General features: G+C 43.3%; 1 protein-coding gene across 1 annotated transcript in view; it reads left to right on the plus strand.

Annotated features, from left to right (window-relative positions):
- The window catches only part of LOC141147561 (uncharacterized), a 33,804-nt gene extending 16,716 nt beyond the window's left edge, over window positions 1-17,088 (plus strand). Inside the window, exons 3-7 of the mRNA XM_073634785.1 lie at window positions 1,793-1,895; window positions 3,534-3,644; window positions 10,609-10,709; window positions 14,363-14,500; window positions 16,782-17,088. Coding sequence (XP_073490886.1) covers window positions 1,793-1,895; window positions 3,534-3,644; window positions 10,609-10,709; window positions 14,363-14,500; window positions 16,782-16,872 — 544 coding nt within the window. The 3' untranslated portion in view covers window positions 16,873-17,088. The remainder of the gene's footprint in view (window positions 1-1,792; window positions 1,896-3,533; window positions 3,645-10,608; window positions 10,710-14,362; window positions 14,501-16,781) is intronic.
- The last annotated feature ends 6,937 nt before the right edge of the window (window positions 17,089-24,025 follow it).

Below are 24,025 nucleotides of genomic sequence, written 5' to 3' on the forward strand. Positions count from 1 at the left end.
GCATTATCCTGTCGTTGTCTCCATTTGGTACTCCATAGGGATAAAGTGGTTCTTTGTCTCTGTCCATTATTTCTGCCCAAGGTTCTCTGACTTACATTTGAATAAGGACATTGTGTGGCCGTCCTTGTGTCCCAAGCTGGCTCATCCCAAGGAATTTGCTTTGCATACCTTGGATGTGGTTCGCGTGATTCGGGTGTATCTGGCAGCCACTGAGGGTCAGACTCACTTTTTTTGATTACACAGGGACCAAGGCTGGCTGCTTCTTCAGCTACCATCTCCAGATGGATCAGACAGACTGTGACTCAGGCCTATTCTATTAAGGGTTGGGTTCCTCCTTTCCCTGTCATGGCGCATTCTACTCGGGTGCTTACTACTTCTTGGGCCTTCCGTCAAGCGTCAATATCACAGGTTTGCAAGGCGGCCACTTGGTCATTAGTGCATACCTTCACTAAATTCTATTTTGTGGCATCTGTGGATGCTTCTTTTGGCCACAAGGTTTTGCAGGCTGCTGTTTAAGAGTGGTGTTCCCTCTTGAGGAGTATTTTTTTTTTTCCATTTCAGATGAGGCTCCTATGTCCTGGTTGGGGCACTTGTGGTTAGCCTTGGGTTATTTTGCCCACCCCTCATTTTTTCTTTGGCACTGCTTTTGGACGTCCCAATGGTCAAGATTAAGGAGTCGCTGTGTCCATCGATGAACGAAAGAGAAAATAGGATTTTTGTACTCACCGTAAAATCCATTTGAGTTCGACGGACACAGCACCCATCCCTCTATGGAGTTTTTGATACTTTTATTACTGCTTGCTACTAAACTGAATACCTAGAGCATGGATGGGGGGTTATATACTGACTGAGGACAGCCCATGGGCGTAGCCAGGTGTTTTTTGTTCTGCCTAGTCCTACTCCTGTGGAGGCAATATAACCCAATGGTCAAGATTAAGGAGGCGCTGTGTCCGTCAAACTCAGAGAAATGGATTTTACGGTGAGTACAAAAATTCAATTTTTTTATTTCTCATTTTGATGGTTTCACTTTAAGCATCATTATTATTTTGTTTTTTATTTTTTTTTTCATTGATGCATTACCCCAGGGCAGTACCCGGACCCCTATACCCATTGTTACGTCCACTTACTTCCATATAAGCCTTCAAAATGGTCACTTTTGATTTTTCCAGTTTGGGTCCTATAGCTTTTAATGGGGTTCCCTATTCAGGTCCAAACGTTTGCGATGTTCGAAAGATCTGCCGTGAACCCAACAGAGGGACATTTGGCCCATCTCTTTTCCTTATATATAGACAGACCTTTTTTGGCTAAAGAGTTTACCATGCAAAGTGTGCCATATTGCTGCAATAAACTGATGGGTATTCCTAAAGGACATTGTTGGGGTGATTGCTGGGTATTCCTAAAGGATATTTTTAGATGTTGGGGTGATTGGTGGGTATTCTTAAAGGATATTGTTGTGGAATGGGGGGCATGCTGTTTTGTTTACATTTGTAAAAAAATAAACGTGGCCCTTCTAGAGTATAATAAACACAGCTCACCACTAGGGAGGAAGTTTTCCTGTACAGCTACTGTACATGTGACATTGTTGGTGGTTTACTGGCTGCTGCATTGGCCTGGTACACATTCATTCTAATGTAAACAGGTGATTTTTCAGTGATTTCTTTATAAACAGACCAACCCCTTTGTGTCATCTGGGAAGGGATGAGGCAGAAAAGTCAGAAGCACAGAGCCCAGGGTTGGGCTTTCAAGCCAACCAGATGGTGCCACTAAAAGTCTATACCTATCATTCCTGCAGTGTCTGTCCAGCTGAAGAGGTGCCGGTTGGTGACGCTTCTGTTGATCTACTAACAGCGAGTATTGCCGCCCATTGGTTTAACATTGAAAAGTTTCTAAAAGAGGTAAAAACAAACAGTTTCATTGTTTCTAACTGCTGCACCTTGTAAAATGTGATGTACATTACATACACCTGACTGCTGAATTCTGTACACTGTGCTGCATGTTAACATAATCTGGACTCCTGAGAAATGTGCTGCATGTTGAATACTGCAGACAGCTGTACAATTTATGTTTTTTGTGCTACATTCTGTATCGTGATTTGCTTACATGGCACAGCATACATATAGCAGTTTAGGCTGTATATTGCATACAGTGGATCACTGCAATCTGTTTACTGTGCTGCGCAATACATACACCAAACTAAACTCCAATAAGACAGGCCACACACTAAAAGCCTCTGCTCCACTGCTGTTTAATCTATTGACAGCACACACTGAAAATCTCTGCTGGAAGCCATGCTCTAACGCTTTTCACCCATCACAGGGCTTAATGATGAGTGTACCATTTTAGGGCCGTGGCTTCTGGCAGGAGTTTTCAGTGTGTGCTGTCAGTGGATCAAGAGTGGACTTCTGGGCTTAAGCACCCGGCTGGTATATAGGAGGTGAAGGAGGATATGGGTTGCTTGTGAGCAATTATATGGGTTGGGATCATTGAACATACAAGCAAACTAAGGGCTGCACTCTATACACCGTCCTATACATTGCATTATCTTAACTGCTGCACTCTATGCACAGTAGTATTCATACACTGAATTTCTACTCTATATAAGTGCTATATATTACATACACTCAGTGGCATAGGTTGGGTTGTTTGCTCCCCTCCCTAACCCATGGACTTGTAGCAGTCCCTTCCACTAGTACAGTAGTACTGACTTGCCTGATTACTACACTGACCTGCCTGACCACTACACTGACCTACCTCTTTGCCCCCCCCTCTTTGCCCCCCCCCAACCATGTCCAAGTCCCTGGGCCGGCAACATGTGCTATATATTACATACACTCAGTGGCGTAGGGTGGGTTGTTTGTGCCCCCCCAACCCATGGACTTGTAGCAGTCCCTTCCACTAGTACAGTAGTACTGACTTGCCTGATTACTATGATTACTACACTGACCTGCCTGACCACCACACTGACCTACCTCTTCGCCCCTCCCCCAACCATGTCCACGTCCCTGGGCTGGCAGCATGTCACACCTCTTTCTGTCTCCTGAGTCCCATCCAGAGCAGAGGAGAGACACAGCATGCCAGCATAGACGTAGAAATCATGCACCGACTGCGATCTTCACTCACAAGCCAGCCCCAACCTGTGGCCACACGTGACAATTACATCACAGGGCAGTTGGCACCCATGTCTGCCATTCGTCCATCACAGAGCAGCGGTCACAGAGTGCAGTCCAAGTGGGGGGAAAGCAGGCGGGCCACCGGACGGGACAGTGTAGAAGGGTGGACAGAGACTCTGGATGGCGGGCGCAGAATGTCCCCCCTAAATGTTGTGCCTGGGGCCACCGTCCCCTTTGCCCTCCCCCCATGCTACGCCACTACATACACTGAACTGCTACACTCTATACCCTGTGTTATTTTCCCCAAATCAATGAACTTTATATGCTAGAATATACTTTTTTTTTTTTCTTATCAGTATTTCATCCTGTTCAGTGAAGGGGCACACTTTTGCTGATATATTAATGTAGATGTTATCATTTCAGGTCGATCGGATCTTAAAGCCAGGAGGCTGTCTTGCCATCTTCACCTACTTCCCCAGTATGGAAGTCCACTACAAGGACCGCTCAGAACAGATGACTCAAGTCTTTGCAGAGGTAAGTACTGAATAGCTTTGTGTTTTCAGTGTCCCTTGTCTTACTGCCTTGTCTGAGATCACTGTTGTCTTTGTGAATGATAAGAAAACCTGGCATAAGTCTGATTTATGAATTTGGAAATGGGCATCTGCAACTCCCATTTCTTCACTGTGCTGCACCCTCTGGAGGCTTCCAGGTCTGGGACGCTCAATATGCAAATACTGACTGACTCCAAAGTCAGAGCTATGCCCCTCCTACTCCATGTACAATACTTCCATTGGTCAGAAAGTGGCAGTGCATTGTACTGGGGGGTGGGGGGGTGCTGATAGCCCTCATACACATAATCTGGGGGTTCCGGGGCCCGTCAGCATGAATATAATATATGTTGTTACCTTTATGTGATCGGTTTTTAAAACCTTTGGTCAGCTTCAGTGATTCTGTGTTAGGATGTTTGCTTTAAATACAATATTAATCAGGAGGTACTTGTAAATATTTCTCACTTAGAGAGTCCAGTGTTGACTCCAAATAGATTACTCAGTGCACAGTATGCATTAAGCAAAATAATTAGTTGTGCATATATAGACAAATTAGGGTTCATTTATTAAAGGCAAATAGACTGTGCAGTTGCTCCAGAGCTCAGTAAATGGAGGGGAAGCTCTGCTGACTTCTATCATCCAATCATGTGCAAGCAAAAACTTTTGTTTTTCTTTCCGTGTGATTGGGTAATCTTTGCAAAGTGAAGCTTCACCTCTTTTACTAAACTCTGCAGAAACTGCACTTGCAAATTGCACTGACTGTTTGCCTTTAGTAAATCAACCCCATTAATGCTTAACAGCCAACTCCAAGAAAGGAGCCCCAGTCAGTGTTTAACCACTTCAATACAGGGAGACACAGGGCACTTCTACCCCCTTCCTGCCCAGACCAATTTTCAGCTTTCGGCGCTGTCACACTTGTCAATTACCGTACTCAGTCATACTACACTGTACCCAAACAAACTTTTTATCTTTTTTTTTTTCACACAAATAGAGCTTTCATTTGGTGGTATTTAACCACTTCAGCCCCAGAAGAATTTACCCCCTTCCTGCCCGGGCCATTTTTTTTTTTTGCAATGCGGCACTGTGTTGCTTTAACTGACAATTGCGCGGTCATGCGACGTTGTAACCAAACAAAATTGATGTCCTTTTTTTCCCCCCAACTAGAGATTTCTTTTGGTGATATTTGATCACCTCTGCGGTTTTTATTTTTTACGCTATAAACAAAAAAGCGTGACAATTTTGAAAAAAACAGAATATTTTTTGCTATAATAAATATCCCAATTTAAAAAAAAAAACAAAATTTTTTTTCCTCAGTTTAGGCCGATATGTATTTTTCTACATATTTTTGGTAAAAAAAAAATCGCAATAAGCGTATATTGATTGGTTTGTGCAAAAATTATATCGCCTACAAAATAGGTTATTAATTTATGACTTTTTCTTTTTTTTTTTTTATTGTGACTGCGACATTGCAGCGGACAGATCAGTCACTTTTGACACTTTTTTGAAACCATTGACATTTATACAGCGATCAGAGCTATAAATAGCCATTGATTCTAACTGTGGGGGGATGGCTCCTATATACTAGGAACACACTATCTGTGTTTACATACACAGATCCTCATTCCTGCTCTGTCGGACATCGCAGCTGCCGGGCATGCACATCGGCTCCTCTGTGACGCGGCGGCGCCCGCCCTCCTATACCAGCAGGAAGCTGAGGACGTCGTATGATGCCTGCCCAGGATGGGAGATCCCATCTGTGGACATCATTTGACTATAGCCAGAATGTGAAATGGCTAATCACCACTTGATTACACCTGATGTACTGACGGCCGATCTAATTTCTTGAGGCCCTGAAATGTCAGGACAGTACAAATACCCCCCAAATGACCCCTTTTTAGAAAGTGGACAGTCCAAGGTATTTAGTAAGAGGCATGGTAAGTTTTTAGAAGTTGTAATTTTTTTCCCAAAATTCTTGGGAAAATTTAAGAAATTTTAAACTTTTTTTTTTTTTTCTTTTTCATATGATTGTCATAATAACAAGTTATTTTTCACACAGAGCATAAGCATACTTCCAATTACACCCAAAAATACATTCTGCTACTCCTCCCGAGTATGGCGATACCACATGTGTGAGACTTTTTCACAGCCTGGCCACATACAGAGGCCCAACATGCAGGGAATGCCTGATGATGCCCTCTAGGACCTCAACATATATTTTTATGAGGCATAAGGAGTCTCTTAAACATGTCTTTGTGTTTTTTTTTTTGTTTTGTTTTTTCCGTCTCAAAGTTGTCAATTCATAAGATATTTCTAACACACAGCATGTACATAGCAAAAATTGCCTCTACATTCTGCTACACCTCCTAAGTATGGTGATACCACATGTGTGAGAGTTTTACACAGCCTGGCCACATAGAGAGGAGCAACATGCAGGGAGCAACGTCAGGTGTTCTACAAGCATAAATTACACATCTGATTTTATTCCTACCTATCACACTTTTGAAGGTCCTGGAGCACCAGGACAGTGGAATTGCCCACACAATGACCACATGAAAAGCAAACACCCCAATGTATATTCTAGGAGGCATGGGCTACAGATAGGTACTTGGGCACTCTCATGGGCTGGTGCCAGGTCCCCTTTATTTGGGGGGCAATCGGGCACATCACTGTACTTTTTTTTTTTTTTCTTTTCTTCTTAAGGCCCCCTCCTCACACACTGAAGAGGAGAAACCGTAAATGGCACTACAGCCATTTGTTGACATTTGTGACCGGCTATGATTGGACACGTGGTAAAGAGCCAATTTCATTGGCTCTTTACCCTGATCGGGGAGAGGCTGTGTCCGAGGGACACACCTCATCCCCGACCACCGCGCTGCCTGCCCCCGGGGGCGCGCAAGAGCGGCGAACGGGCGGACATCATATGACGCCCGCCCAGAGGGAGGAGATGTTCCTGCCGGCGTCATTTGTCTATACGCTGGTAGGGAAGTGGTTAAAAAGCAGCTCTATCTGCAAAGCTTGCCAACTCATTACTGTTCCAGTCAGTAATCTAATTCTACCATTAGATGCCCTCAGTCTGAAGGGAGATGATTTATTTATTGTTGTCCTACAGGATTTATGAAGATATTTTGAATATTTTATAGTATTTTGAATATTGCCAGAGAAGGACAACAAAGCTAATAAAGGGACTGGAGGATATTAGTTATGAGGAAAGGTTGCGAGCACTGAACTTATTCTCTCTGGAGAAGAGACGCTTGAGATGGGATATGATTTCAATTTACAAATCCTGTACTGGTGACCCCACAATAGGGATAAAACTATCCGCGAAGGGGAATTTAAAGACATGCGGCCACTCATTAAAATTAGAAGAGAAGCAGTTTAACCTTAAACTACGTAGAGGACTTTTTGCTGTAAGAGCGGCAAGGATGTGGAAGTCTCTTCCACACACAGTGGTTTCAGCAGGGAGCATCGATGATTTAAAAAAAACTATTAGATAGGCACCTAAATGACCACAACATACAGGGATATACAATGTAATATTGACACAAAAGCACACACATAGGTTGGACTTGTGTCTTTTTTTTTCAACCTCACCATCACCAACTATATAGCTCCAACAGTTTGTGCAGTGCTGTACAATATAAAGGGGAACGTTACAATATGGAAGGAATAGGAAGGCCCTGCTTGTGGAGTTTACAGTCTAATGGGAGGGGGAGGAGGTACAAAAGGTAATAGCTGCGGGGATGATCTGATGGAGGTGACTCGGGTAGAGTTCTTAGGTGGAGGTGGGGTAGGCTTTGCCTGAATAAGTGAATTCTCAGGGATCGCCTAAAGGCAAACAGGGAAGGAACTGACCAGACTTACTGGGGCACGGAACTCAGGTGAGGCTCTGGAGAAGTCCTGGAGGCGAGAGTGAGAGGAGCGATTTGGGCGATATCTACAGATGAGATTGGTGCTGTAGCTGGGGGTGATGTTGTGGTTACTGGTTAATATTTAGAATTTTATACGATTGGGTAGTGGAAGTGAGTAAAGGGATTGGCAGAGAGGGGAAGCAGTCACGGATCAGTTAGTAAGGGGCATAAGCCTGGCAGCAGCATTCATAATGGACTGAAGGGGGATATAGCCTGTGCTAGCCCCCGTTCACACCTATGCGAATTAGGTGCGGCTTACACCGAATCCAATTCGCAGGACATCTTAAAATACATTCATTTGAATGTATCTGGTTCACATATGTGCGTTGCATTCACATTGCGCATTGCACAAAAAAAGTGTGCGTTTTTTGGGCATTGTGGTGCGAATTACAAGCCCACTATCTCCTATGGAAACGCATCTGATTCGCAGATGCACTGCGTCCTCAACAAGGATTTTCTCCTTCTCCTCACTACACCTCCCCCTCTCCCCCCCTCCTCCCCCTCTCCCTGCTCACTGATCCGCAGCTACAACGCAGTGAAACCTTTGAACAACTGATTTTTATCTTCCCAGTGAAACCTGAGCTTTAATTCGCACCGCACATGTGTGAACCTAGGCTAAAGGTAGACCAGTGAGGATGGAGTTGCAGTAGTGAAGGCAGGAAATAACCAAGGAGTGAATAAGTTGTTTTGTGGTGGTGGTAGTCAGAAAGGGGCGAATTCTGGAAATGTTGTGGCGGTTAAGGCGGCAAGATTTGGGCAGTGATTAGATGTGGGGGGTGAAGGAGAGGTCAGAGTCTAGGATTACACCCAGCACCTTGGCATGTGTGGAAGGACCAATGGTTGTGCCCTTGATCTCAATGGTAAAATCATTGGGTGGGGGGGGGAATCAGGGAGGAGGAAATATTACAAGCTCAGTTTTCAAAAGATTGAGTTTGAGGGAGTGGTGTGACATCCATACTTATGTTGCTCAGTAAGTCAGTGATATCTGAGGATATTGAGGGGTTAAGTTGAGAAGAGAGATCTGGGTGTCGTTAGCATGGAGATGGTATTGGAAACCATGGGAGGTTATCAACTGGCCCAGGAAGAACATATAGAAAGAGAATAGGAGGGGCTCAAGGACGGAGCCTTGGGGTAACCCAACAGAAAGAGGAGCGGAGGAGATGGTGTTGTATGACACTGAAAGTGCGCTGAGATAGGTAGGAGAACCATGAGCAGAATCATGGAAGCCAAGGGAGTGGAGTTTGTCAAGGAGGAGTGGGTGGTCAACTGTGTTAAAGGCAGCAGAAAGGTCCAAGAGTAAGGGTATGGAGCACTGGCTGTTGATTTTAGCAGTTATTAGGTCATTGGTGAGTTTTAGTAGGGTAGTTTCAGTGGAATGTTTTTGGGCAGAAGCCAGACTGTAGGAGATCGAGAAGGTTGTTGTCGGTGAGGTAGGAGCTCATACAGTTATGGACAAGCCATTCAATAAGCTTGGAGGCAATGGGGAGCATGAAGATGGGTCTTAGGTTGTTCAAACTGGTGGGGTCCACTGAGGGGTTTTTGAGTATGGGGGTAACCAGTGCATGTTTTGAGCATGGAGGGAAAGGTGCCGTAGGATAGGGAGAGGTTTGAGATGTGGGTTAGAGAGTTTAGGCTAGAGCAGGAAGGTGGTTACAGTAATTGTGAGGTGACAGGGTCTAGGGCACAGGTGGTGAGGTGGGCCGTGGAAAGAATATTGTCAACTTCCACAGTGGTAACAGGGCTGAAGGAGGAAAGTATTGAGTGCAGTGTTAGACTGGCGGATTTAGACCTTTGGGTCTAATATGGATTCAGAGGAGACCCCGCCCCCCCATGCCATTTTTTTTTTGAATGGCATGGGCTCCCCAAAATCTATACCAGACCCTTATCTGAGCATGCAGGTCAGGAAAGGGAGGGGATGAGCGAGCGCCCCCCTCCTGAACCATACCAGGCCGCATGCCCTCAACATGGGAGGGATGGGTGCTTTGGGGGTGGGGGGCTCTGCCAAGGGCCTCTTTCCGACAATCCTGGGCTGTGGTTGTCAGGGTCTGCGGGGGGTGCTTATCAGAATCTGTAAGCTCCCTTTAACAAGGGGGGGGGGCCAGATCCCAGCCCCCCTATGTGAATGGGTATTGGGTACATCGTACCCCTACCCAGTCACCCCAAAAAGCAGTGAAATGTTAAAAAAAAAGAGACGGTTTTGACAAGTCCTTTATTGAAAAGGAAGCCCGGAGCTGTCTTCTCTCTCACTGCCGGTTACCTACTAAAAACAAAAAAGCTGCTCTTCCTCCGTTGTGTTGTCGCCCGCTGTATGGCATCTCTTATATAGCCATGGGACGTGGCCATCTGACGTCACCCGGATGGCCACATCCCATGGCTATATAAGAGATGCCAAACAGCGGGCGACAACACAATGGAGGAAGCCAGCCTTAGAAGAAGAAGAAGGCCTTTTGTTTTTAGCGGATAACCAGCAGCGTGGAAGAAGACCGCTCCGGGCTTTTTTCAATAAAGGACTTGTCAAAACCAGCTCCTGGGGGTGTGTTTTTTTTAAAAACATTTCACTGCTTTTTGGGGTGAATGGGTAGGGGTATGATGTACCCATTCACATGGGGGGCGGGATCTGGGGGCCCCTTTGTTAAGGGGGCTTTCATATTCCAATAACCCCCTGCCTGCAGACCCCAGCAATCACAGCGCAGGGTTGTTGTGAAGAGGCCCTTGTCCCCATCAACATGGGGGGCACGGTGCTGTGGGGTGCACCCCCATGTTGAGGGCATGCTGCCTGGTATGTTTTAGGGGGTTGCTCACTCATCCCCACCCTTTCCTGACCTGCCAGGCTGCATCCTCGGATAAGGGTCTGGTATGGAAGGCCTGAAGGGCCTGGTATGGCCCGGGGGACCCTACGCCGGGTTTATTTTATGTATTTATTTTTTTGTGCAGCCGCATAGATGTGAACCTAGCCTAAATGCAGTTCAGTCATGAAAGAATTATTGAAAAATTTCTCCATTGTCTCCATGTGTAAAAAGACAGATTTCACTTATTTTTCAGGTGGGAGATAGTCTGGCCCCATATGAGCATGAGAAGATAATTCATCTCAGGAATGGATGCAAGGAAATGTATGAATCCATCCCATACACTGACAAAAGAAGGTCCGACTGCATCTACATATCACTGGCTCCCCGGCCCTTTAAGGGTTTCTGAACGTTGAGAATTTTACAATGTCATACTGCCAAATCTTTTCAGAAAATAGCTTAAAGGGTCAATTTTATTTTCTGTTCAGGATTACAAAAATATAATCTGATAAGGTTTTTTTTTTGCTATTTTAATTTAAAATTTATTTTACAAATAAACATAACTGTGTGCGCAATGCACTGGCTGTATAGAACTCTACTTTGACCTTTAATTTCATGTCTCTCTAATGGAAAGTCAACTGATCCAGCACTGCTTCCTCCTCCACTATCGGACAAGACACACACTATCGCCCTAAAATTCAAAAGATAAGGCAGCACTCATGGGGCTTGAAAGGTGAACACTCAACAAGCTCATGCTGAAGCTCGCCTTCCTTGGGACATTACGACAAGCTTGTGCCTTATTGATATTTCAAAATAGACTTTATCACTGAGTGATCCCCTTTCAAGCTCCATGAGTGCCGCCCTATCTTTTGGATTATATGCATTTTATGTTGCGTTGAGCATCCAGGTCTGTTTTCTCTCGGATATGTCTGCAGTGACAACCACTGGATTATACACCAGCACCTTATATACAGCATTCCGAGCCAGCAATGCTTCCTCTATCTGCCTAGGCATACACATTCACAGCTTAATTCTTCTCTGACCTGATGTTCCTACTCTTTGGCTGGGGTAGATCATAAGATTGCCAGATCTGGGATCTCTTGTTTAATTTAAAACCCAACTCCAGGAAACCTAAAAATAACTGCTTGTTCATTTAGGATATACTCAATCCTTCATGCTGCTAGGCCTGTCCTCAGTCTTCTATCTCTCACTCCAGCATTCTAAGGTCCTGACATTATCAAGACTGATATGGGGTCCATAGCCCTGCATTGGGCGTGATGATGCCAAGGAACAACCCACTGCCGGAGTATAGGGGAGCGCCATCTGCCAGGGGAGCAGAGGATCAGGTAGGGAGAAACGCTTTTACTCTCCCTCAGGCTGGGTTCACACCTATGCAAATTGGATGTGGGTTTCTCTGCATCAAATTTGCATAGCCGCTCTCTATGGAGCCGGTTAACTCATCTCTGCTGCTGCTCTGGTGCGAATTTGCACAGGGGTCCTGTGTGTCTTTTGGTCCATTTCAGGTCTGACTTCAGCCCAAAATTCGGGCTGAAATCGGATCTAAAACGGTGAATGGTAAATTTTTTATAGCACAAAAAATAAACTTGCAGAGGTGATCAACTACCACCAAAAGAAATCTCTATTTGTGGGGAAAAAAAGGACATAAATTTTGTTTGGGTACAACGTCGCACGACCGCACAATTGTTAAAGCGGCGCAGTGCCGTATTGCAAAAAATGGCTTGGTCAGGAAGGGGGTAAATTCTTGTGGTTAATAAAACTTTTTTTTATTAAAATATAAATTTTCATCTTTGTGGCACCATAAAAGTCCCCCTTCTCCATTTTTCTACCAATTTCCTATTTGGGATGAGGGTGCCTTCATCTTTTGAGGTAGTGTTGTCATCTCAATTCAACATAGCAGGTAAGTCGACCAATTTTATAGCGGGTTGCTCTTCAGTGATATATGGGGGTTATCCACAGGCACAATGCCCACTGGTAGTATCCACTTTTACGGTTGCAAACAATCTAAGGTGTGTGGTATCACACCACAAGCCAGACCGCAGTAGCGCACAAGTGGTCTGGCTTGTAGGGTGATACCACACATCTTAGTTTATATGCAACCTTAGAAGTGGATACTACCAGGGGGCAGTATGCGCTATAAATGGTCGACTTACCTGTGATGTTTATGCTGCACTAAAGTGCATCTCGGATACTGCTTGAAGGGACCATCTATGCCCCTATTGATTATCCACATAAGTGTCCTTTACAATTACATTTTCAATGTTGTGGGAGAGCCAAGCTGTTTTGGTTTGATGCTATATAACAATGTCAGAGAAATTGTATATAAGCTCCCAAAGAAGCAGTTCCCCACCGAAACATTGAGCTTCCTTTAAATATTACTGTTTGTATAGCCGTGATGCTACTATTGGGATTGCCAGCTGTGCATCCCTGATTATGGTGGCTGACTTGGAGACCTATATTTGAGTACTGTGTTTTTTCAATTGTTGGTTTTTAAACTGATTTTATATTCTATGTGGTGTGTTTCAATAAAATGTACTATAATTTTTTATTTTGTATTTTTTCAGTGGTGCCTATAAAGTCAATTTTTCCAGTTATCCTTTCTTCTAATTTCTCAGTATACTAGGATGTGGTGCTTTGCTACTTTTATACACCCACAGCACCATCCTATGTTGGTGTACTCAGCTTCTTTTACATCAACCACTTGCCAACTTCCCGCCGGCAGTATGGCTCCCCTGCACGAATCACCGTAGCTGTACGGTGGCCGCTTTAAGGGGTATAGGGGGAGCATGCCCGCTGCATCACTTAGGAGCCGATGTCCACCGGGCACTTGCGATCGCTCCTGACAGCCAGGAAAAGAGAGTGTAAACGCACAAATCCCGGTTCTGTCAGGGGAGTAGAGACAGATCGTGTGTTCCTAGTAATTGGGAACAGCGATCGCTCTCCTCCCCCAGTCAGTCCCATCCCCCCACAGTTAGAACACATATTGAGGGAACACATTAATCACTTCCCTGAAAGTGACATTTATATAGTAATCAGTGGCTATTTTTAGCACTGATCGCTGTATGTCAGTGGTGTCAAAAGTGTCCGATCTGTCTGCTGCAATGTCGCAGTCCTGCTAAAAATTGCAGATCGCCGCCATTACTAGAAGAAAAAAAATTATATATATATATGTGTGTATATATATATATATATATATATATATATATATATATATATATATATATATATATATATATATATTGGCCTAAACTGAAGACTTTATTTCATTTTTTTCAAATTTATTTATTTTTTGGGATATTTTATTATAGCAAAAAGTACAAAATATTGTGTGTGGTGTGTGTGTTTTTTTCGCAAAAAATAAAAATGGCAGAGGTAGTCAAATACCACCAAAATAAAGCTCTAATTGTGGGAAAAAAGGACATAAATTTGGTTTGGGTTCAGCATCGAACGACTACGCAATTGTCAGTTAAAGCGATGCAGTGCCGTATCACAAATGGCCTGGTCATTACGGGGGAAAATTCTTCCAGAGCTGAAGTGGTCAAGGTTGCAGTGAAGTGCAGGCTCAGCCCCACTGCAAGGGAGGATTTTCACATTTCCTGGAGTTGGGCATTAATGTATTACTAACATACAGTATACTTTCACCTGATAGTTTCTATTAAAACGCTCCCAGTATAGTATACTCTTAATCTATTTACTCACTGCTAAACGCCCCCAGTATAGTATACTCTTAATCTATTTAATACAGTATACTTTCACATTTCCTGGAGTTGGGCTTTACTAACATACAGTATACTTTCTATGTGCTGCAGAAGCTGCAATTAGTTGTCAGGCTTGTATGCATTGGTATTATCTGTATTAATCGCCCTTGTCTATATCACTTGTACAGCGCCACAGCATATGATCCCACTATATAAATAACCGACCATAGAAAACGTAAAGATTGCATTTGTTTTAACCTCCTCATTAACTCACAGTGCTGTTTACCTTTGCAGGATAGAAAACATTGTGACCAAGTTTCGAATGCCATTGGCAAGCCTGATGGGTCTTATTCAGACTTTCCCTGAGTTTCAGATCTATCTTGAGACTAAGCCTGAGGAAGCGAAGGAAATGATGAGAACAGCAGAGGAAAGGTGAGAATGGAGGTGAATGGGATAGGAAATGGCAGCAGGGAACAGAGGACAAGAAGGGAACAAATTGTGCAGCAGTGTTGTCACCTGAGGACAGAGCGATCTTAGCAGGACCTTTTCACTGCCAGGTCCGTACATCATACAGACCTGACAGCTGGGTGTTTTACACACAAATCACTGTGGCTGCAACATCGGGATTGTGTGTAAATCTGGCAAGCACGCTCCTGCCTGCCAGGTGAAAGCTCCCCTCCCCCATGCGCCATCGTTGTATACCAAGGGCTCTGCTTGCCCATCTGTGGGCCTGGAACCCCAAGCACATAAAATCCCCCCCCCCCCTAACACAAAATTGATGACCTATAAGGGGCTTTTAAAGGGTCGCCTATTGAAAATATAGACACTCACCTGTCCCTGGAATTCCAAGTGTGGGCGCCCGGCTGTGGCTTCACAGCCGGGTGTGCACTGTGCATTACGCAAGCCACTCAGCGCATTGTGAATGGCCGGGCAATCTTCTGGGACCTGAGACGTGTCCCAGAAGATTGCAAGGAGGGAGAGGGAAGAGGTGAACTTCCGCGCAGCACCAGGAGAGGAAATGGGAGCTGGGTGCTTGTGAAAACAAGGTACCCGCCCCCCAAAAACAAAATGCCAAATGTGGCATGTCAGGGGGTCACCAGCTCTTAAAGCTGAGTTCCACCCAAAAATGGAACTTGTGCTTTAAGGTTTGAAATGTTGGGTATCTATTTACTCAGTGCAACCTCCCCTTTTTTAAATTTTAACAAAAAAAATGTTTGTGTGCTCTAAAATTAGTGTGACAAAAAAAAAAAAAAATTGGAAATACCATTGTTTTATTCTCTAGGGTGTCTGCTTTCAGAAAATATATAATTGGGGGTTTTATGTAATATTCAGGGCTAAAATTATTTTTTATCCACTTACTGACCACCCGCCGCAGTTATACTGCAGCAAAGTGGCTCGGCTGCGCGAATCGCTGTACTATGCACTAGCTTTTGTGGGCGCACCATTTGGCCAACGGGGGGGGCAGATCAGAGGGTCTGGTGGACGCTATGTCCGCGGCCACCTGCGATTGCTCCCCACAAAGACAGAGTGAGGATCTGCAGAAGTAAAGGCAGAGCTCCATTCTGTCAGGGGATGACATTGAGATCTGCTTTCCTGCTAAGAAGGAAGATGGATCTGTGTGTTTCCCCGGTCCCACAGTCCCCCATACACTTAGAAAACCCAAACAGGGAACACATTTAACCCCTTGATCGCCCCGATGTTAACCCCTTCTCTGCCAGTGTCATTAGTACAATGCCAGTGCATATTTTTAGCACTGATCACTGTAATGTCACTGGTTCCCAAAAAAGTGTTAGTGTCAGTTATGCCGTGTACACACGACCAGACTTTACGGCATACTTGGTCCGGCGGACCGGAGTCCGGCAGACAATTCGATCGCGTGTTGACTCCAGCGGACTTTTTTTTCCCAAAAGTTCGACGGACCTAGAAATTAAACATGTTTCAAATCTTTCCGATGGACTTGAGTCTGGTCGAAAAGTCTGCTCATCTGTATGCTAGAATGACGGACAAAAAACGACGCTAGGGCAACTATTGGCTACTGGCTATGAACTTTCTTGTTTTAGTCCGGTCGTACGTCATCACGTACGAATCCGTCGGACTTTGGTTGATCGTGTGTAGGCAAGTCCGTTCATTCGGAAAGTCCGTTGGAAAGTCCGTCGAAAAGTCCGCCGGACGAAGTCTGCCGTAAAGTCCGCTCATGTGTACGCGGCATGAGGTGTCCGATCTGTTCGCCAAAATGTCGCAGTCCTGCTAAAAATCACTGATCGCCGTCACTACTTGTAAAAAAATAAAAATAAATAAAATAATAAAAATGCCATAAATCTATCCCCTATTTTGTACTCTAACTTTTGCGCAAACCAATCAATATATGCTTATTACAATTTTATTTATATTTTTTTAACCAAAAATATATAGAAGAATTCATATTGGCCTAAACTGATGAATACATTTTCGTTAATTCGGAAATATCCAAGTTAACAAGAACCCGTTATTTTCTGGAAATCTGAAATGACTAATAATAACTTAACTATTACGAACTTTAAATTATAGGTATTGGAATTTTCCTTTCAAACTTGGCTGTTGGTGAACGCAACGAATATGAATTTTTCCAAAATAACGAAAGCCACCTAAAACCAGTTTTAAGTGGAGTTAGGTTTGGAAAGATTCAAACTTTGGGAATGTTCTCAGACTATACTGTACATGATTCCTGTTTCAGGTTCCTTCAGCTCATGGGGACGTCCTCCAGTGAAATGGAGGTTGAAGTTTGGCTAAAAAACGTCCTGATATTGGCTTCTAAACCGCAGTGAAGGAAGAATTGGGAAAACCAATGCTGAACCCAGCAAGATTTGGCTGGAGACCCCGCTAATCAGAATTTTACCTTATCAAAGTCCTGTTAACAGTTTCAATATGTTAGATGTACAATTGGAAAAATCTAGCATAATCTGCTCTGTATAAAATCAAACCATGAAGTAAATATATACACCTAAGAATTAACAATGAGACAAAATTATCAAATGTGACAATGTAGCAAAAAAGTCCAAATAAAGAAAAACATTTCTAAATGTATAAATTTGTATCTTTTTGTGATAATTTATCTTCAACTACCACTTTGTATGAATCCTTCCTAATAGCTCAGTCCAATGCACCAGTGCCTACAAAGAACCCACCAGAGGGTATTGACCTTTTTATTATGACTTGCGGTCAACAGTTCTTGATTAACCTCTTCAACAGCTTTAGGCACATATGTGGCAGGTGGTATTTAACACCCATCCTTTGCATATATGCATTCCTGTGTTGTTCTGGGTGGGCATTTAATCAGCACCACTAGAGTTGTGACTGAACTGTCACCGACTGCAACTGACGATAGGGAGTTGGTAGGACACTCTCCAGATGATGTCTTCACTGTGCAACCAATTACAGTGCTCAGGATGATCAGGAACCCTTCCTACCAGTCTCAGGTGTTATGACCTGGTAGTGACAAGAGGTTAAATCAAGAGGTTGCTGGAGCAGGGACACACAGCAGCTGGCAGGAGGACCTGTTGGTGCATCACTGAGGGCTGGCTACAAGAACATGGAAGAGATAGCTAGCTCCTGATAAATAAGGAAGAGAATATGGCGGGGCAGGCTACGGTTTGTGCTACAAGGCTAGATTTGGTGAACAGACAAGTTTGTTTTCTGGAAACAACCCTGCATAACAGGTAAGAGGGGATGGAAAAAAGCATTGGGTGCCTGGTATGATACCATCTCCTGGCATCTCTTACCCACCCATTTATACGACGGCTTTCTTCTTTGTCAGGAGGTATTCTGTGAAAATGCATTCTCAGGGCCCTCCTCTCAATGGGGGGAGATCTGCTAAAATTGGTGCACACAGAATCTGGTGCAGCTGTGTATAGTAACCAATCAGCTTCTAACTTCAGCTTGTTCAATGGTGCTTTGACAACTAGACCTGGAAGGTGATTGGCTACTAGAGTTGGGCGACCGGTTCGGCCCGAGGCATGAGTTCAGGCTGAACATTGGCTGTTCGAACTTCTGAATTATCAGGACGTTCGACTGTGCGTAGCAGCACAGTGCATTGGAAGCCCTGATTGGTTGAAGCAATGAAAGCTTTGCCCAACAAGGGCACAGAGCACTGTCAGAGCCATGATTGGAGAAAGTAATGATGACTTTATTCAATCATGGCTCATTGCTCTTAGTACCACCCCACACTATAAAAATCTTATAGCAACCATTTTCAATGTGATATTGGTGTGGAGAGAGATAGAACAGGGCTCTGCTCAGTGCTACTAGTGAATTTGTGTGCTATTCTGATTCTATTGTCACTGTAGAATATCAGTTTAGTGTGAATCTAGTGATAATTCAGGGTGAGTGTAGTCTGACCATTTTTACTTTAGTATCAGTTTATTTTGTCAGGGCAGGTTTCCTGCAGTATATTTCAGTGCGTTACTGCACGTTTAAAGCAGTATATTTCAGTGCAGTTTTACTGCAGTATATTGTATTGTGTCAGAGTGCAGGGACGTGTGGTGAGGTCAGTGGCTGGTGAGGCACTGGCTTGTATCTGAGCCAATCACACACACACACACGTTACATACGCCGTGAATGTTAGAGCGAAAGCAGTAATTCTAGCACTAGACCTTCTCTGTAACTCTAAACATGTAACCTGTACATTTTTTACAGCATAGCCTATGGAGATGTTTAAGTATTGGAAGTTTGGCGCCATTCCACAAGTGTGTGAATTTTTGTAGCGTGACATGTTGGGTATCTATTTACTCGGCGTAACATCATCTTTCACATTATACAAAAACAATTGGGTTAACTTTAGTGTGTGTTTTTTTTTTTGTTTTTTTGTTTTTTTGTTTTTTTTATGTTTATGGCAGATGAGGCTCTGCCTCACCTGCCACCCCTGACTTCACATCCCTGGTGTTGTAGTGAGTACTCAAGTTTAAAGGGCAGAAAACCCCACTTTCCATTGATTTAAAGTGCATCCAAGTACACATTTCTCCTTCTCTATTACATTTCAGTAATAAGCTCCCCCATCATGTTTGGGAGGCCAAGAAGGAGAGGCAGACGTTCCCAGGGCACTATGAGTGAGCCAGCAGTGTATGTGTCCACAGGCAAAGGTGCACGTGGTCCATCCGTCAGGGCATCATTTCCTCTGTTTTAGTGATGTTGCCTTTGCCCAGCCACAGCATGCAGAGGTGGTGGTGGACTGAGGAGGTTGTGAAACTGATGACCCTACCTAAAGGCACCATGGTTTCTACACATCTATGAGGAAGCGATGACTGATATGAGAGGATACTACCTGCTGAAGGATCAATAAGTACCAATATACCAATTAAGAGACTTTCAATATTTATCCTTATGTACGTGGAATACAAAAAGTGACTATTTACTACGTACTCCCAAAAAGTCTCACACATGTGGTATCCCCGTACTCAGGAGAAGCAGCAGAATGTATTTTGGGGTGTAATTCCACATATACCAATGTCATGTGTGAGCAATATATCATTTAGTGACAATTTTGTGTAAAAAAAATAAAAAAATAAATTTTCCCAAAACTCGTGGCAAAATAAAAAATATTCCATTGGCTCAACATGCCTATCAGCAAATAGCTTGGGGTGTCTACTTTCTAAAATGGGGTCATTTGGGGGGGTTTTGAACTGTCCTGGCATTTTATGCACAAAATTTAGAAGCTTATGTCACACATCACCCACTCTTCTAACCACTTGAAGACAAAGCTCTTTCTGACACTTTTTGTTTACATGAAAAAATATTTTTTTTTTTTTGCTAGAAAATGACTTTGAACCCCCAAACATTATATATATTGTTTAAAAGCAAAGGCCCTACAGATTAAAATGGGTGTTGCAATTTTTATTCACACAGTATTTGTGCAGTGATTTTTCAAAGGCAATTTTTTGGGGAAAAAAAAAACACTTTTTTTAATTTTAATGCGCTAAAACACACTCTATTGCCCAAATGTTTGGTTAAGGATGATCTTTTGCCGAGTACATAGATACCAAACACGACATACTTAAAAATTGCGCACAACCGAGTAGGGGGTGGGGGGGACATTCCCTATACAGAGTTTACTTTTCCAGCATTGCTTCATCCTCCATTATGACATGCACTGTCACCTTATATACAGCGCACTGACCCAACACTACTTCCTTATAATTCAAAAGAGAAGGCAGAGCTCACGGGGCTTGAAAGGTGAACCCATACACATACAGTATATCTCTCTATAAAGTCCAACTCCAGGAAACTTAAAAATTATCCCTTGCAGTGAAGCTATGCCTGCACTGTATAGTTTGTTTGCCCGTTTAGGGGAAAAGAAGATTTACTTATTCCCTGCAGTATCTTAGACCCTCTAGTAATCTAAGGTGCTGATGTCCTGAACACTCATGCAGGGTCCATTGTCCTGCTTAGGACATGATGACATCAAGTGACAGACCACCTCCAGAGCATGGGGGAGCGCCATCTGCCATCTATCCTAGAATAAATGAGCAGTTCTCCCTTGCAGTGTGGGTGCAATCCCATTGCAAGGGAGGATTGTCAAATTTTCCGAAGTTGGGCTTTAACTTGTCTCTAACATACAGTATATACAGTATATGCTGCAATTAGATCTATGTATTGGTATTATCTGTATTAATCACCCTTGTTTATATCACTTGTACAGCACTACAGCATATGATCCCACTATATAAATAACTGATAATAGAAATGTAAAGATTGCATCTGTTTTCTATTTAACCTCTTCATTGACTCACAGTGCTGTTTAAAGGAAAAAAGGAAAACCGTGCTAAAGAGCTAATAAGGTGCCTAAAATTGCAGCAGCAGCAAAAAAAAAAAACTAATATCAGTGTAATAGATTAAAAAATATAATACTAAGTGCGCTCACAATCTAATGGCTGGTACCAAAGTAGATAGGTGAATCAATCTAAAGTGAGTATATCAGTTTACCAATAATAGATAAAAGCAAATATAAAAAATATGACAACACACAAATAAATTCAGTGATCTCATACAAAAAATACAGTGATCTCATACAAAAAAATATATTAATCAAATCAAGTCCATAATAGCTGAAATTATTGATAATTTATAAGTGACTGGTGAGAAAAAATTAATAAAATAAATAAAAAATAAAAAATACAAAATAAAGTAGTGATAGTGAATTAAGTCCATTCATAAAGTGTTCAGTGAGGGTACACCAATCATCAGGGTGAAGATCACATATCCACAGTCCGTTTGGACACAGCCCATGTAGATAAGAAAGAAGGTGAAAGAAGATGTGAGGAGGGATCCCAGCAACTGGTGACTTGAGGGGGCAATAAGGATGGACCCTTACCGGACACGGTGGACCTCCTAACTAGCAAGGTCTTAAAGGCTTGCAGATATAGCCCTCCACAGGGACAGGTGGATGGCGGCGTCTCAGTCCTCGTTCCAGCCGGAGGCGATTCCTGCGTGTCAGTCTCAGGGGAGGCACTCACTGATCCAAAAGGCCAAAAATACAAAAGGGGGCAAAAAAGCTCACGCTGCTCGCCTCATGTTGTAGTACACGGGTGTTCGCATTTTATGCCGGCTGTTTTTAAACTGTTTATATTTATATCGCTTGGTTGAGATATGTCCTCTGCCTTTTTGTAACAATAAACCTTTTTTAAACTTACCACACTATTGGAGCTTTTTTGCCCCCTTTTGTATTTTTGGCCTTTTGGATCAGCGAGTGCCTCCCCTGAGACTGACACGCTGGAATCGCCTCCGGCCGGAACGAGGACTGAGACGCCACCATCCACCTGTCCCTGCAGAGGGCTATATCTGCAAGCCTTTAAGACCTTGCTAGTTAGGAGGTCCACCGTGTCCAGTAAGGGTCCATCCTTATTGCTCCCTCAAGTCACCGGTTGCTGGGATCCCTCCTCACATCTTCTTTCACCTTCTTTCTTATCTACATGGGCTGTGTCCAAACGGACTGTGGATATGTGATCTTCACCCTGATGATTGGTGTACCCTCACTGAACACTTTATGAATGGACTTAATTCACTATCACTACTTTATTTTGTATTTTTTATTTATTTTATTAATTTTTTTCACCAGTCACTTATGAATTATAAATAATTTTAGCTATTATGGACTTGATTTGATTAATATATTTTTTGTATGAGATCACTGAATTTATTTGTGTTTTGTCATATTTTTTATATTTGCTTTTATCTATTATTGGATACTCACTTTAGATTGATTCAACTATCTACTTTGGTACCAGCCATTAGATTGTGAGCGCACTTAGTATTATATTTTTTAATCTATCACAGTGCAGATCCGAGTGCCATTGACAGGGCTGATGGGTCTTATTCAGACATTCTCCATGTTTCAGACATATCTTAGGATGGAGCCTGAGAAAGCAAAGGAAATGCTAAGAACAGTAGATCAAAGGTGAGTATGTGGGTGTATTGGACAGGAAACAGCAGGGAACAGAGGACTATAAAAAGGTAAAAATTGTGCAGCAGCATTGTCCCCCTGTGGACAGAGTGATCTTTACATGAAGTAAGCAACAAATTAAAGCCCAAATCCAGCAAACACTTTTAAAGCACAGTTGTTTTTTTTTGTGAAAAAAAAGATTCATACCTCTGTACAGACTTGGGGTCAGTCATTACACAGGTTCTTGCAAGGTCCAGACCTCTGTACAGACTTGAGGCTGGTCAGTGGACAGGCTCTTGCAAGGTCCAGACCTGTGTACAGGCTAGGGGCTGGTCAATGCATAGGTTATGGCAAAGTCCAGATCTTTGTACAGACTAGGGGCTGATCAATGCATAGGCTGTTGCAAGGTCCAGACCTCTGTACGGGCTAGGGGCTGGTCAATGCTTAGGCTGTTGCAAGGTCCAGGAAAAGAATCAGGAAACAGATGGATAAGTGAAATAAATGTATTTATTAAGGATAAAGACACACTAAACAATCAACACCAATAAACCATCAACAATAAGTGAAAAAGCACAAGAACACAGAAACCCTAAACACACCTAACTAGCTAACTAAGTATACACAAATGCAAGGAACAAACAGGGATAACAGATAAAGGGGGACTGGAAACAGATACCAGGGAACAGGTCTCAGGGTCGGGATTCGGAATACAGGGTCCAGGACAGAAGACTGGGCACATACAGGACATATACTGGGCACAAGTGGCTGTACTTACTGGGCACAAGTGGCTGCATATACTGGGCACAAGTGGCTGCATATGATGGGCACAGATGGTTACATATGATGGGCACAGTGGCTGCATTTGATGGGCACAATGGCTGCGTTTGATGGGCACAAGTGGTGGCATATGATGGGCACAAGTGGCTGTGTTTGATGGGCACAGTGGCTGCAAATGATGGGCACACATGGCTGCAAATGATGGGCACACGTGGCTACATATGGTGGGTACAGTGGCTGCATTTGATGGGCACAAATGGCTGCGTTTGATGGGCACAGTACCTGCGTTTGATGGGCACAGTGAGGCTGCCATTGATGGGGGGGGGTCAGTATTTTTCAGCTTGTTTGTGCCCCCCCAAAAAATTTTGAGCACCAGCCACCACTAGTGTGGACTAAGCCTTTAACCCCACTGGAAGCCACCAAACTATATATTTTGAGTAGAACAGGTGTTAAGTTGGATGGGTTCAGGGTATTCTTCTTTGGGAATGTTCTCAAACTATAAATGAATCCGGTTTCAGTTTTCTTCAGATCATGGGTACGTCCTCCACTGAAACCGAGGTTGAAGTTTGCCAGGAGACCCCACCGATCAGTATTTTACCATATCAGAATTCGGAGACCCCATTGATCAGTATTTACCTTATCAGAGTTCTGTCAACAGTTTCAATATGTCAGATTTTCAAATGGAAAAAATCTAGTGTAATCCGCTCTGTATAAAATAAGACTAAGAAAAAAATGTATACACCAAATGTGTAGCAAAAAATCCAAATAAA

This window comes from Aquarana catesbeiana, linkage group LG06 (genome assembly GCF_042186555.1).
Source record: "Aquarana catesbeiana isolate 2022-GZ linkage group LG06, ASM4218655v1, whole genome shotgun sequence".
Lineage (NCBI taxonomy): Eukaryota > Metazoa > Chordata > Amphibia > Anura > Ranidae > Aquarana > Aquarana catesbeiana.